Source organism: Hyla sarda, chromosome 3 (assembly GCF_029499605.1).
Source record: "Hyla sarda isolate aHylSar1 chromosome 3, aHylSar1.hap1, whole genome shotgun sequence".
Lineage (NCBI taxonomy): Eukaryota > Metazoa > Chordata > Amphibia > Anura > Hylidae > Hyla > Hyla sarda.
The window spans coordinates 395,766,047-395,780,338 of NC_079191.1; the positions used below are offsets into that span (position 1 = coordinate 395,766,047).

The 14,292-nt window shown below is 39.1% G+C and overlaps 1 protein-coding gene across 10 annotated transcripts in view; it reads left to right on the forward strand.

The window, feature by feature from the left end:
• NRXN1 (neurexin 1) overlaps positions 1-14,292 on the forward strand; it is a 1,474,530-nt gene that overhangs the window by 801,079 nt on the left and 659,159 nt on the right. For all 10 annotated transcript variants that reach the window (XM_056568026.1, XM_056568028.1, XM_056568034.1 and 7 more), the window contains 2 exons: positions 4,239-4,620; positions 8,816-9,006. In XM_056568026.1, coding sequence (XP_056424001.1) covers positions 4,239-4,620; positions 8,816-9,006 — 573 coding nt within the window. The remainder of the gene's footprint in view (positions 1-4,238; positions 4,621-8,815; positions 9,007-14,292) is intronic.

A 14,292-nucleotide genomic window follows, 5' to 3' on the forward strand; every position in this document is an offset into this window, starting at 1 on the left:
CACTGTCTGTGGGAGCACCAGACATACCCGAGCGCTGTAACATGGATACTTCCGATGCTGTACGCCATTGGGGGACCCTGAGATCACACACTTATCCAACCAGTGTGCCTCCAGCTGTTGCAAAACTAAAGGTGGTCCGGGCATGCTGGGAGTTGAAGTTTTTCAACAGCTGAAGACATAGTGGTTGGGTATAACTGGGATAGGGAAAACATTTTTGAATTCTGGACTGCCCCTTTAAGATTAGGACAGTAATAATACATGTGCCCCGAGGTTTGATAAGGTGGTCCTGTTGGTTTGTAGTTCTACAATGTAAGAAAATGCCTTGTTTACGTTTATATAGTGTTTTATACAGTAATGAGGTTATGTTTTGGGTAACTATGAGTAATCCTAAAAACTATTGTAGAACAGAGTTATATTAAATAGAATAAATTATTATTATTATCCCCCCCCCCCCAAAAAAAATTAAAAAAAAATTAAAAAAGAAGCAAAACAATAACAGTTAGTGTGAGGCAATAAATAGATAAATAGAGCAGATGGAGGGGAGGAAGGGGATGCAGCTGCAGCATCTCTTCCCATGAATGTGAAATGGAATGCTGTGAGAGGGAAGAGCTGCAACAGGGAAGCATCTTATTGACTCAGAGCACATGTCCCATCTCTTACATCATATCAGGAATAGTCTACCCTATTCAGCCATAGAAGTGAATGGGGTCCACTGCTCCTGTACACATTTCACATTGCACCCTGTTTTTGGCAAAATTTCACATATCAGCATCCGGCAAGGTTTTCCTCTGGCGTGCAGTCAGGCAAACTGATACTAGATCAGATCCCATTCATTTGAATGAGACAGTTCCCAATCATCCAGCATCTCAGTTTTGACGCCGTATGTTTGGACATGCCGGAGAGCACTGGACGGAAGAACGCAGAAACAATAGACACCGAATGCTATACAACTGATAACAATTTTTTATCAGTTGTGGCATTAGTTGTGTCAAGATCTAGGCTGAGTTTACCTATGCCAGATGCCAGACATATGTGAACCCAGCCTGATAGGGGTCAGGAATGCAGTGTGAATGTAGCCTTACAGAAACCCCAGGAGAGCAACATATTCAGCTTGCATCCAACATTTATTGGCTGCACTACATCTAATACAAAGCAATAGGAGGGATTGTTATTTTGTTTTATTGGGACGATATAAACTACTTAAAAATTCAGCCCTGAAGAAATGTAACTACTTCTTCGGTATTGTTTTTTGTGAAAGGCATGAAGAGTTTTATTGGAAGTGAATGCATCAGAATTGATATCTTTTAGGTGATACAATGTTTCAGGTTTTATTGTTTGGAGATACAAAATAAGAGGAAGCTCTCTTCAATTGTAACACTCAAGTGGTTCAATTTGTTGCAAAAATAAGAAAGCACAAATCGAATTTCTCTTCGTCGGCAGCAGCCATGCTGAGTAGGGATCGCAACAAGAATGGGATGAAATTGGAAAACGTGGTTGAAGTAGTTATTTTATTCTTATAAAAACTTGTATCACCTAGAATTGCATAGTGTATCATTCTCTTTCTTACATTTATTTTCTGCTATCTACATTGCTACATTAGCAAACTGCTGTAGTATATTTCCCAATTCTATCCGGTCATCATCTAACAGCTGGATTCTCATAAAGTTCAGAAGAGGCCTATTTGTTATTATTTCTTCGAAAGGAAAAGCTTGAAACACATGTACTCCAATGTAAAATCTTTAACCGTGGCCCCTAAAGTCAGATTGTGACTGAAACCTCTGCACCCCTACGGTCTCTTTGATCCATTCATATACATTTCCATATGAGACCAGGGCCGGCTCTGCCTATAGGCAAAATAGGCAGCTGCCTAGAGCGCACTCTTGATGGGCACACTGCTCTGTCCTCAGCTATAAAGTTAGCCAACATCTGAAGCACCCGCCCATCCAGCAAAACCTCGTCACTCCAGTAGTAAGGAGATTACATGAGGAGGGAGTTTGTTACAGTGTGTCACCCCAGTAGTAAGGAGATTACATGGGGAAGGGGTTTGTCACAGTGTGTCATCCCAGTAGTAAGGTGGGACATGTCAAAGAGCGAAGCCAATGGGCGGTAAAAATAGTTTTTGCCTAGGGTGACAAAAATTCTTGCACCAGGCCTGTATGAGACATATATTCATAAGCGCCTCACAGTTTAAATGGATCCCAGGTAGAGGAAGCATATGCTGTCCCACTCAATGTATACTTCTGTAATATAATATAATATTGCTGTATAATATGTAGCAATGATATAGAGTTCCAAAGGGTGTCTTCTTGAGGAGGAGCATAAAGACATGTGTATGCTCCACTGAGAATTATGGGAAGAAACAATATGCAGAGCAGCTCTCACACTACTCTTTCCCTTTTGTCACTGTTTCACTGGAAACTGACTGGGAATGTACACCAAGCCAGAGATCTCTCCAGAAGGAAATAATACCTTTCCTAGACAGTTGTTTCAGGGTCTGATGCTCTTCTTAAGGAGAAAATGTTTCCTTTGGTCTTACCCTGCTCTATACTAGTGTTTTTCATCCTGAGAGGGTGCCTCCAGCTTTTTAAAACTACAACTCCCAGTATGCCCAGAAAGCCTTTGGCTGTCCAGTCATGCTGGGAGTTGTAGCTTTGCAACAGCTGTAATAGCTGGTTGGGAAACACTGCTCTATATTGATGAGGACCAAAACCCTGAAACAGCTGTCTGCCCATTGGTATTGTTTCCTTCTTGAGAGATCATTGGCTTGGCATACATTCCTAGTCAGTTTCCAAGATTCCTAATTGGAGTAAAACACTTACTTTAAAGGAAAGCCACACTGATGTGTGAGCTTCTATGCATATCGTTTCCTCATATAGTTTCAAAGGCATGGCAGTGCTCATACTGGACTGCCTTTCCATACTTAATTTAGATTGGACAACTGATTCAGATTTGCACATGATCAGGGACTCCTGTCAAAATACAAAGTACATGCTCCTGTACACTGAGCAGCAAGGGATACATTGTATGTCTTGATCCCTCAGTTAACCTTTGCTAGGCAGGATGCAGAGTGCCCAACTAAAGTGAATGTACTGTGTGTAAGTAGCAATGCATACAGAATTGGCACTTACCCTTAGCCGGCTGCACACAGGCTTTGCGCCTGATCCAATGAATGTGTTAGGTTGTCTGAAAATGAGTGAGAATGCTGATAACCCTACTGCCAGTGAATGTTAATTTTAGGAGAACCCTGACAAAAATGATCTTATCCCCAATCAACAGGAAAGCGGATAAGTAGCTGATCGCAGGGGGTCCAACCACTGGGACTCCCCGTTTTATTCGGGCTCTCTCAGTGAAGAGCGAGTGTAATTACCAGTAGATGGTATGTTCTCCATTTATTTCTATGGGATTGCCAATGATGGCAGAGTGCTGTACTTGGGTCTTTTCAGCACTCCCTTAGAAATAAATGAAGCACATGACGGCTACAGCTCCTCACTGAACGCCGAGTCCTGTCCCAGCGGTCGGACCCCCCACGATCAACTGCTTATCTCCTATCCTGTGGATAGAGGATAAGTTAATTTTAGCTCCTTTAAGATTATTATGCTTTGTGATCCTCGCCAATCAGGCTACAGTAGCAGGGACTTTTGTCTCACTTTTTTTTTTTTATCTCTTTTTATTGGGAATTTTGTTGCTTGACAGGAGTCCCTGCTCTAGTACATTCACTAAATTGTGGGGCATACCTTGTATGTCTTACCATTTAATTAAATTTTTTTGGACGTATGACACTTAGTATTCCTCAAGGTGGCCTGACAAATTGCTGTTGGTTCAAGCATCAATGCTGTTCACCTGAAGCCAATCACAAATAATTTTAATTTGGACAAATCAGAATTATGTGGGAAAATTAGAAGCAAAATCAATTTGTGGTGATCTGAATTGCTTCTCTCTACTTGGGATCTCTGTTTTAGTGATTGGTAGGGGTGCGAACAATCATTTTCTTCCTGTTTTCTCTATTCTCAAGTAGAAAAACAAACGCCAGTCACTACAAATATATATTTAGAAAAGAATCAGCACAGAATGGTGGTAAAGGATGGACTTGACTATAACAATTCACTATTACCACAATAAAGGTTTTCACAATCACTAAAGTCTATGAAGGAGATGCTGTGGTGACTTTAATACTGTTGCTTGCTGTTGATCTCATTTCTATATATTTGATTAAAACATTTTCACCTTTATTTCCTAAGGTCAAATGGCTGGCGATCACACTCGGCTGGAGTTCCACAACATCGAAACTGGGATAATAACCGAGCGGCGTTACCTATCAGCTGTGCCTTCCAATTTCATTGGCCATCTACAGAGCTTGACGTTCAATGGCATGGCCTACATTGATCTGTGTAAGAACGGAGACATAGAATACTGTGAACTCAATGCCAGATTTGGTTTCAGAAACATTATCGCAGACCCAGTCACTTTTAAGTCCAAAGCCAGCTATGTGGCCCTGGCCACCCTACAAGCCTACACCTCCATGCACCTCTTCTTCCAGTTCAAGACCACATCTCCGGACGGCCTAATTCTTTATAACAGCGGAGATGGCAATGATTTCATTGTAGTTGAACTGGTTAAAGGGTAAGTACCATATGAATGGTTTTGCAAATTGTAGTATAATCGTTTATATTTATACTGATTTTTTTTAGATGTTTAGAGTAGTTGTAGTATTATTATAGTTAATGCACTAAACATGCAGACACTCAAAGGTCTTTTTAATAATAGTCTACATTAGTCTTAAAGGTACCCATACATATGGGATAGCTCTCAGGGAAATATACGCTTGGCCTGCAACTGTCTTTTCCAATGCTTCTATTATACACATGCACATTCAGTTGGATCAAGTGTTAAAGGGGTACTCCAGGGGAAAATATTTGTGTTCAAATTAACTGGTTCCAGAAAGTTATACATATTTGTATATTATGCCTGCTTAAATATCTTAATCCTTCCAGTACTTATTAGCTGCTGCATGCCTCACAGGAAGTCATGTAGTTATTTCCAGTCTAACCACAATGCTCTCTGCTGACACCTCTGTCTTTGTCAGGAACTGTCCAGAGCATAAGCAAATCCCCATTGCAAACTTCTCATGCTCTGGACAGTTTCTGGGACATAAAGACCCAAGGGCAAAATATAGAATATGTGATACAGTCCTAATCTCAGTATCTCAGGAAAGGGATTTGGAGGTCATTATTCAGGAAACTTTAAGGTAGGTAGACAACGTAATAGAGTAATGTGAAATGCTAGCAGAATGCTTGGTATATAGGGAGAGGGATTTGCAGTAGAAAGATGGGAGTGCTCATGGGTGTATAAGGAGAGGTATTAGCAGTAGAAATGGAAGTGCTCGTGGGTGTAAAGGGAGAGGTATTAGCAGTAGAAAGGGAAGTGTTCATGGGTGTAAAGCGAGAGGTATAAGAAGTAGAGAGGGAAGTGCTCGTGGGTGTATAGAGATAGGCATTATTAGTAGAGGGAAGTGCTCATAGGTGTATAGGAAGGAGTATTAGCAGTAGAGAGGGAAGTGCTCATGGGTGTATAGGGAGAGGTATTATTAGTAAAGAGGGAAGTGCTTGTGGGTGTTTAAGGAGAGGTATTAGCAGTAGAGAGGGAAGTGCTCATGGGTGTAAAAGGAGAGGTATTAGCAGTAGAGAGGGAAGTGCACATGGATGTAAAAGGAGAGGTATTAGCAGTAGAGAGGGAAGTACTCATGGGTGTATAGGGAGAGGTATTAGCAGTAGAGAGGGAAGTGCTCATGGGTGTATAGGGAGAGGTATTAGCAGTAGAGAGGGAAGTGCTCATGGATGTAAAAGGAGAGGTATTAGCAGTAGAGAGGGAAGTGCTCATGCCGCTGTACAGAGCACTGGTGAAACCTCACTTGGAATATTGTGCACAGTACTGGAGGCCATAGCTACAGAAGGATTGCAGGATAAAACTTAACAGGAAATGTTAAAGGATCTTAACATGTAGTGTATAGAAGAAAGACAAGACAAAGGGGATATGATAGAAACTTTTATATACATAAAGGGAATCAACATGTAGAGAAGAGGAGAATTAAAAGAAGAAAAACTACCACAAGAAGACAAAGTGTTATATTATAGGAGAAAGGTTTTTGCAGTAATATCAGGAAGTATTACTTTACTGAGAGAGTAGTGGATGCATGGAATAGCCTTCCTGCAGAAGTGGTTGCTACAAATACAGTGAAGGAGTTTAAGCATCCATGGGATAGGCATAAGGCTATCCTTCATATAAGATAGAGATAGGCATAAAGCTATCCTTCATATAAGATAGGGATAGGCATAAGGCTATCCTTCATATAAGATAGGGATAGGCATAAGGCTATCCTTCATATAAGATAGGGACAGGCATAAGGCTATCCTTCATATAAGATAGAGATAGGCATAAGGATATCCTTCATATAAGATAGAGATAGGCATAAGGCTATCCTTCATATAAGATAGGGACAGGCATAAGGATATCATTCATATAGGATAGGGATAGACATAAGGCTATCCTTCATATAAGATAGAGACAAAGAGTATTCAGAATATATGACAGACTAGATGGGCCAAATGGTTCACATCTGCTGACACACTCTGTGAATGGCTTTATTTCTGGGAACAAATTTTGGGTACCCCCCCCCCCCCCCCCCCCCCCAAACACTAAGATTTTTTTCCTTAGCACTTTGCCTATATGGAAACCTGTTTATTAAATGTTATTTACAAAAAAGCATGGCACAATTCTCCCTCTTCCATGGGCTGTCCTAGACTCTGAATATTGTCAGAATCGGGGATTCCCCTGGGATGTTACTAAGCCTATCATATAATCTATCAGTAAAACGCTCAGAGGTCGCCCAGAGCTACTGAGGACAAGGGAGGGACAGAAATTGGAACTTAAAATAATTGATTCACGCTGGGAGTCTAGACAGAATATACTGTATGAAGGTCACTGCTACAAGCTTATATACTGAAATATTGTACGGTATAACAGTACTGTAGTAATTCTGCTATACCATACAACAACAACCTAAGCAATGTCAGACTATGATCTAAAGCAGTGTTTTCCAACCAGTGTGCCTCCAGCTGTTGCAAAACTACAGCTCCCAGCATGCCGGGAGTTGTAGTTTTGCAACAGCTAGAGGCACACTGATTAGGGAACGCTGGTCTAAACTTAAAGGGGTATTTCAGGAAAAAACTTTTTCTTATATATCAACTGGCTCCAGAAAGTTAAACAGATCTGTAAATTACTTCTATTAAAAAATCTAAATCCTTTCAGTACTTATGAGCTTCTGAAGTTAAGGTTGTTCTTTTCTGTCTAAGTGCTCTCTGATGACGCGTGTCTCGGGAAACGCCCAGTTTAGAAGCAAATCCCAATAGTAAACCTCTTCTAAACTGGGCGGTTCCCGAGACACGTGTCATCAGAGAGCACTTAGACAGAAAAGACCTTAACTTCAGAAGCTCATAAGTACTGAAAGGATTAAGATTTTTTGTTTAGTATGACATCATTCTAATTTGAACTGCTTAACATCACCATACATGCTACAATATCACGTCATCAGTTCAGTATGCCATTGCTATACTTTGTTCAGTATGACATCATCAGAACAGTATGTCATCACCATCATTTTGTTCAGTATGATCTTAATTATAATTTGTTCAGTATGACTTTTGTTTACAATGACATCATCATATTTTTTCAGTATGACATCATTAGTTCAGGATGACATCACAATTTTTCGGTATATCATCATTAGTTTAGTATAACATCATTATAATTTTTTTAGTATGACATCATTAGTTCAGTAAGACATCATCATAATTTATTCAGTATGACATCATCATAATTTGCTTACAATGACATGATTAGTTCAGTATGACATCATCATATTTTTTTCAGTATGGCATCATTAGTTCAGTAAGACATCATCATAATTTATTCAGTATGACATCATCATCATTTGTTTACAATGACATCATTAGTTCAGGATGACATCACAATTTTTCAATATATCATCATTAGTTCAGTATAACATTATCATATTTTTTTCAGTATGACATCATTATAATTTGTTTAGTATGACATCATTAGTTCAGTAAGAATTCATCATAAACTTTACGGTATGACATCATCAGTTCAGTATGACTTCATCATAAACTTTACAGTATGACATCGTCATAAACAATTGTGTAGAATTTGTCATCTCTGCCAGTAAGGTAATGGGCACTGGTATAACTTTTGCACTGGGGCCAAGAAACTCCATGACTGCTGCAAATAGGACAGATCAATATCCACACTCAGACCTCGTTCTCCTTCCTAATAAAGGTTCATATTAATTATATTTTCTACAAAATTATAATGGTCTGTACATATGCAGGATTTTGTACTGACATAAAAAACAAATCACACTGCATATAAATGTATATATTTAATGTATATACAATGAACTGTCTATATTGCCGACAACTCTTATCAATAACATTACTTCATAAGATGGGATGATGTTCCCATAGTTGACCACCAGATGTCCTCGCAGTACTCTCTGGAAGGCTCTGGCTCCTACACAGCAGGGGATGTTACACAGTGGCTTTATTACATTGCTCACAATGGAAACAGCAGGCATTGGAATGTATTATTGCTCAATTTATTTTGATGTCCATTTTAATACAATTTATTTCACTTAGATGACTATAAACATTATACAAATACAAATGTGACCATTGAGGTAGAGCTCAAGTAAGAAATATTGTATTATATTTATGCAAATTATCTATTTTCCTCCTTTCAGATACTTACATTATGTTTTTGATCTTGGCAATGGCGCAAACCTAATAAAAGGCAGCTCAAACAAACCCTTAAATGACCACCAATGGCACAATGTAATGATCTCCAGAGACACCAGCAACCTCCATACGGTGAAAATAGACACAAAGATCACCACGCAGAGCACGGCGGGAGCCAGAAACCTAGATCTCAAAAGTAAGTGCAGATTTATCCTGTGTATATATCATGGAGGAGGATTTATAGGGCAGTGTTTCCCAACCAGTGTGGCCTCTGCTGATGTAAAACTACAACTCCCAGCATGTCCATGGGCCAAACGGATTTTATCTGATGACACATTTAATGTTTCTATCTATCACAGTACACTGATAATACACACAGTGATGTCACAGTACAACTATAATATACACAGTGATGTCACAGTACAACTATAATATACACAGTGATGTCACAGTACAACGATAATATACACAGTGATGTCACAGTACCACGATAATATACACAGTGATGTCACAGTACAACGATAATATACACAGTGATGTCACGGTACAACGATAATACACACAGTGATGTCACAGTACAACGATAATATACACAGTGATGTCATCGTACAGGGATAATATACACAGTGATGTCACGGTACTACGATAATACACACAGTGATGTCACAGTACAACGATAATATACGCAGTGATTTCACAGTACAACGATAATATACACAGTGATGTCACAGTACCACGATAATATACACAGTGATGTCACAGTAGAACAATAATATACACAGTGATGTCACAGTACAACAATAATATACACAGTGATGTCACAGTACAACAATAATATACACAGTGATGTCACGGTACAACGATAAGTGCAGATTTATCCTGTGTATATATCATGGAGGAGGATTTATAGGGCAGTATTTCCCAACCAGTGTGGCCTCTGCTGATGTAAAACTACACCTCCCAGCATGTCCAGACAGCCAATGGGCCAAACAGATTTTATCTGATGACACATTTAATGTTTCTATCTATCACAGTACAATGATAATACACACAGTGATGTCACAGTACAAACGATAATATACACAGTGATGTCACGGTACAACGATAATATACACAGTGATGTCACAGTACAACGATATACACAGTGATGTCACAGTACAGCAATAATATACACAGTGATGTCACGGTACAACGATAATATACACAGTGATGTCACAGTACAACGATAATATACACAGTGATGTCACAGTACAACGATAATATACACAGTGATGTCACAGTACCACGATAATATACACAGTGATGTCACAGTACAGGGATAATACACACAGTCATGTCACAGTACAACGATAATAAACACAGTCATGTCACAGTACAACTATAATACACACAGTGATGTCACAGTACAGGGATAATACACAGTGATGTCACAGTACAGGTATAATACACAGTGATGTCACAGTACAGGGATAATACACACAGTGATGTCACAGTACAGAGATAATACACACAGTGCTGTCACAGTACATGGATAATACACACAGGGATGTCACAGTACAAGGATAATACACACAGTGATGTCACAGTACATGGATAATACACAGGGATATCACAGTACAAGGATAATACACACAGTGATGTCATCATACAGGGATAACACACACAGTGATGTCACAGTACAGGCATAATACACACAGTGATGTCACAGTACAGGAATAATACACACAGTGATGTCACAGTACAGGGATAATATACACAGTGATGTCACAGTACAGGGATGATACGCACAGTGATGTCTCAGTACAGGGATAATATAGACAGTGATGTCACAGTACAGGGATAATACACAGTGATGTCACAGTACATGGATAATACACACAGTGATGTCACAGTACAAGGATAATATACACAGTGATGTCACAGTACAGGGATAATACACAGTGATGTCACAGTACAGGGATAATATACACAGTGATGTCACAGTACAGGGATAATACACACAGTGATGTCACAGTACAGGGATAGTACACACAGTGATGTCACAGTACAAGGATAATACACAGTGATGTCACAGTACATGGATAATACACACAGTGATGTCACAGTACAAGAATAATAAACACAGTGATGTCACAGTACAGGGATAATACACAGTGATGTCACAGTACAGGGATAATATACACAGTGATGTCACAGTACAGGGATAATACACACAGTGATGTCACAGTACAGGGATAGTACACACAGTGATGTCACAGTACATGGATAATACACACAGTGATGTCACAGTACAAGGATAATATACACAGTGATGTCACAGTACAGGGATAATACACAGTGATGTCACAGTACAGGGATAATATACACAGTGATGTCACAGTACAGGGATAATACACACAGTGATGTCACAGTACAGGGATAGTACACACAGTGATGTCACAGTACAAGGATAATACACACAGTGATGTCACAATACAGGGATAATACACACAGTGATGTCACAGTACAGGGATAATACACATGGTGATGTCACAGTGCAAGGATAATATACACAGTGATGTCACAGTACAGGGATAATACACAGTGATGTCACAGTACAGGGATAATGTACAGTGATGTCCCCATTACAGGGATAATATACACAGTGATGTAACAATACAGGGATAATACACACAGTGATGTCACAGTACAGGGATAATACACAGTGATGTCACAGTACAGGGATAATATACAGTGATGTCACAGTACAGGGATAATATGCAGTGATAAAGATACAGCATAGGGTTAATGTGCACAGTAATGCCATAGTACAGCAGTGTTTTCCAGCCAGGGTGACTCCAACTGTTGCAATACTACAACTCCCAGCATGCCCGAACAGCTGTTGGCTGTCTACTCAGTGATGTCATAGCATAGGAACAATATATGCAAGAAAAAGTATAATGTAGCAATGTGACAGCATAGAAATAATGTAAAAAGTAGTGCAGCAGAGGAGGAATATGCACACAGCACGGAGTGCATGCATCGCTGCTCACTTACACTAGTCTAGATCAAACCCACCAGGAATCTAGAGATCGGCCGTATCATGACATAGCGCCCCCTACACTCCTGACGCTGGGCACCACATGTATACATGAGAACAATATATTTTTTTCACTGTACAGTTGATACACTGTCGGCTTCTTCTTCTCAATCCATCGGTTCTACTCACGATCATATATTATTTTAAAGTTGCAACTTTGGAACTGAACCTTTTTTTTACCTTTCACTGGCATTCTGCTAAAAAGCTCTAGAAGTATTCTGCCGGAGAAACATTTTCCTTCATTTCCTCGCCAGCGCTTCTGCCTTCAATTTTGTTTCAAGGATTTTAAGCAATTTAAGTGCAATTTAGGTAAATATGAAATGGAGGTAAATCTCACTTGTGATAACTACTTCACATCACAGGGAAAAAAAAAGCGTCTCTGGCAAAGATGTATTTAATAGAGTTTAGAGGGGAGAAACATGCTGGGACCGGGAAACTGCAGTGTGAAGAATATTACTCAGAATGTGCTGAAGAGAATCTGTCACCTCTCCTGACCTCTCTGTTTTACTAAATATTTGTATCCCCCCCAGAAATGAGAATTCTGGAAAATCAGCTGCATTTTATTACGGCAACTGGGTCATGTGATCACCAGTCTGACCCACAGAAAATCACAGTGCCTAATGTGAACTACAGGATGACATTGGCACACATCAGATCACTCCTGCTAGCTCCAAGACCCCTCCCAGCTCTGTCTATATACTGCTGCCATCTCTATGGGATCAGGATATATAGTATTTATACACCTCCCCTACAACTCTATCTGTATACTTCTCCTATCTCTATGGGATAAGGATATATAGTATCTATACACCTCGAAAAAACTATAATGATCCAAAAGATGTAGGTCTCCCAACTCGTATAAATATATCAAAAATGAAAAAAATAGGGAACCTTTAAAATGTTAATATTTATTGTATCCATTAAAATATGAAAAACTTTTTGGAAAAAATCACACCACGTGAAAAAACTAAGAATGTATTGCCACCACCATATGTTGGTATCTTTCTTGGTGCTCACCTCTCCACATTAATTCATACAGATGAGAGCCCCAACATTGTATTCTTATATTCTTATATTAACGCCACAGTCTTTTGATCACTGTTCACACTTCTAGTAACGACACAGTCTTTTGATCACTATTCACACTTGGTTTTTAGAGCCAAGGGAAAATAATCATGCAATTTTCGCAATTGGAATCCATAAAACTGTTAGTAATTTACTGCATCCAGTGCCATATACTTTAGATCACTGTTCACACTTCTAGTAACGACACAGTCTTTTGATCACTGTTCACACTTGGTTTGTAGAGCCAAGAGAAAATATTCATGCAAATTCCGCAATTTAAATCCATAAAACTGTTAGTAATTTACTGCATCCAGTGCCATATACTTTAGATCACTGTTCACACTTCTAGTAACGACACAGTCTTTTAGTAACTACACAGTCTTTTGATCACTGTTCACACTTGGTTTGTAGAGCCAAGAACAAATATTCATGCAAATTCCGCAATTTGAATCCGTAAAGCTGTTAGTGATTTACTGCATCCAGTGCCATATGTTTGAAATGGATGATTTACTACATGCACTGTTCCTTTTGATGTTATGGGAACACGCTTCAGTAATTGTCCGTAATATTTATTATATATGAATGTCTGCGTTTTTACAGATATTTAGCACCAAGCTCAATCATCCACACACAACAAATTGGTACAGACTGGAAATGTCTAATATAGATGTTGCACCAGACTATTCATCCATAAAAATTGCATCAATGTGAACAAGGTGAAGGCGTTTTATATAACTTTTTGTGCAAAAAGCTTCCTTGTCCCATGGGTGTTTGTACAAAGTCCAATAGGTCCACTATCTGCATGTGTATCAGCGCCTTATTGGATATTGCACAGTTCCTCTTAAATGAACTTCACTTAATCCCAGATATATTTAAACCAGTATTTTTACATTTGCAAACGTGTTACTAGTTTAGTTATTTTTGTTAATAGACATGTTTAAGCTTCATATATTATTGCACTATCCCTTTAGAATACTAAGATGATTTCATTTCATATATTCACACACATGGTGGCAAATTGATAGAGGACGTGAGAAAAAAAAAAAAATCTATACATCTATACACCTCCCCTACAACTCTATCTGTATAATACTGCTGTTGTCTCTATGGGATCAGAATTTATATAGTACTTATACACCTCTCCTCCATCTCTATCTGTATACTGCTGGTATCTCTATTGGATCAGGATATCTATATATCCTGATCCCATAGAGATAGCAGCAGTATACAGATAGTTATACACCTCCACTCCAGATCTGTATACTGCTGCCACTATCTCTATGGGATCAGGATATAAAGTAGTTATACACCTCCCTTCTAGCTCTATCTGTATACTAC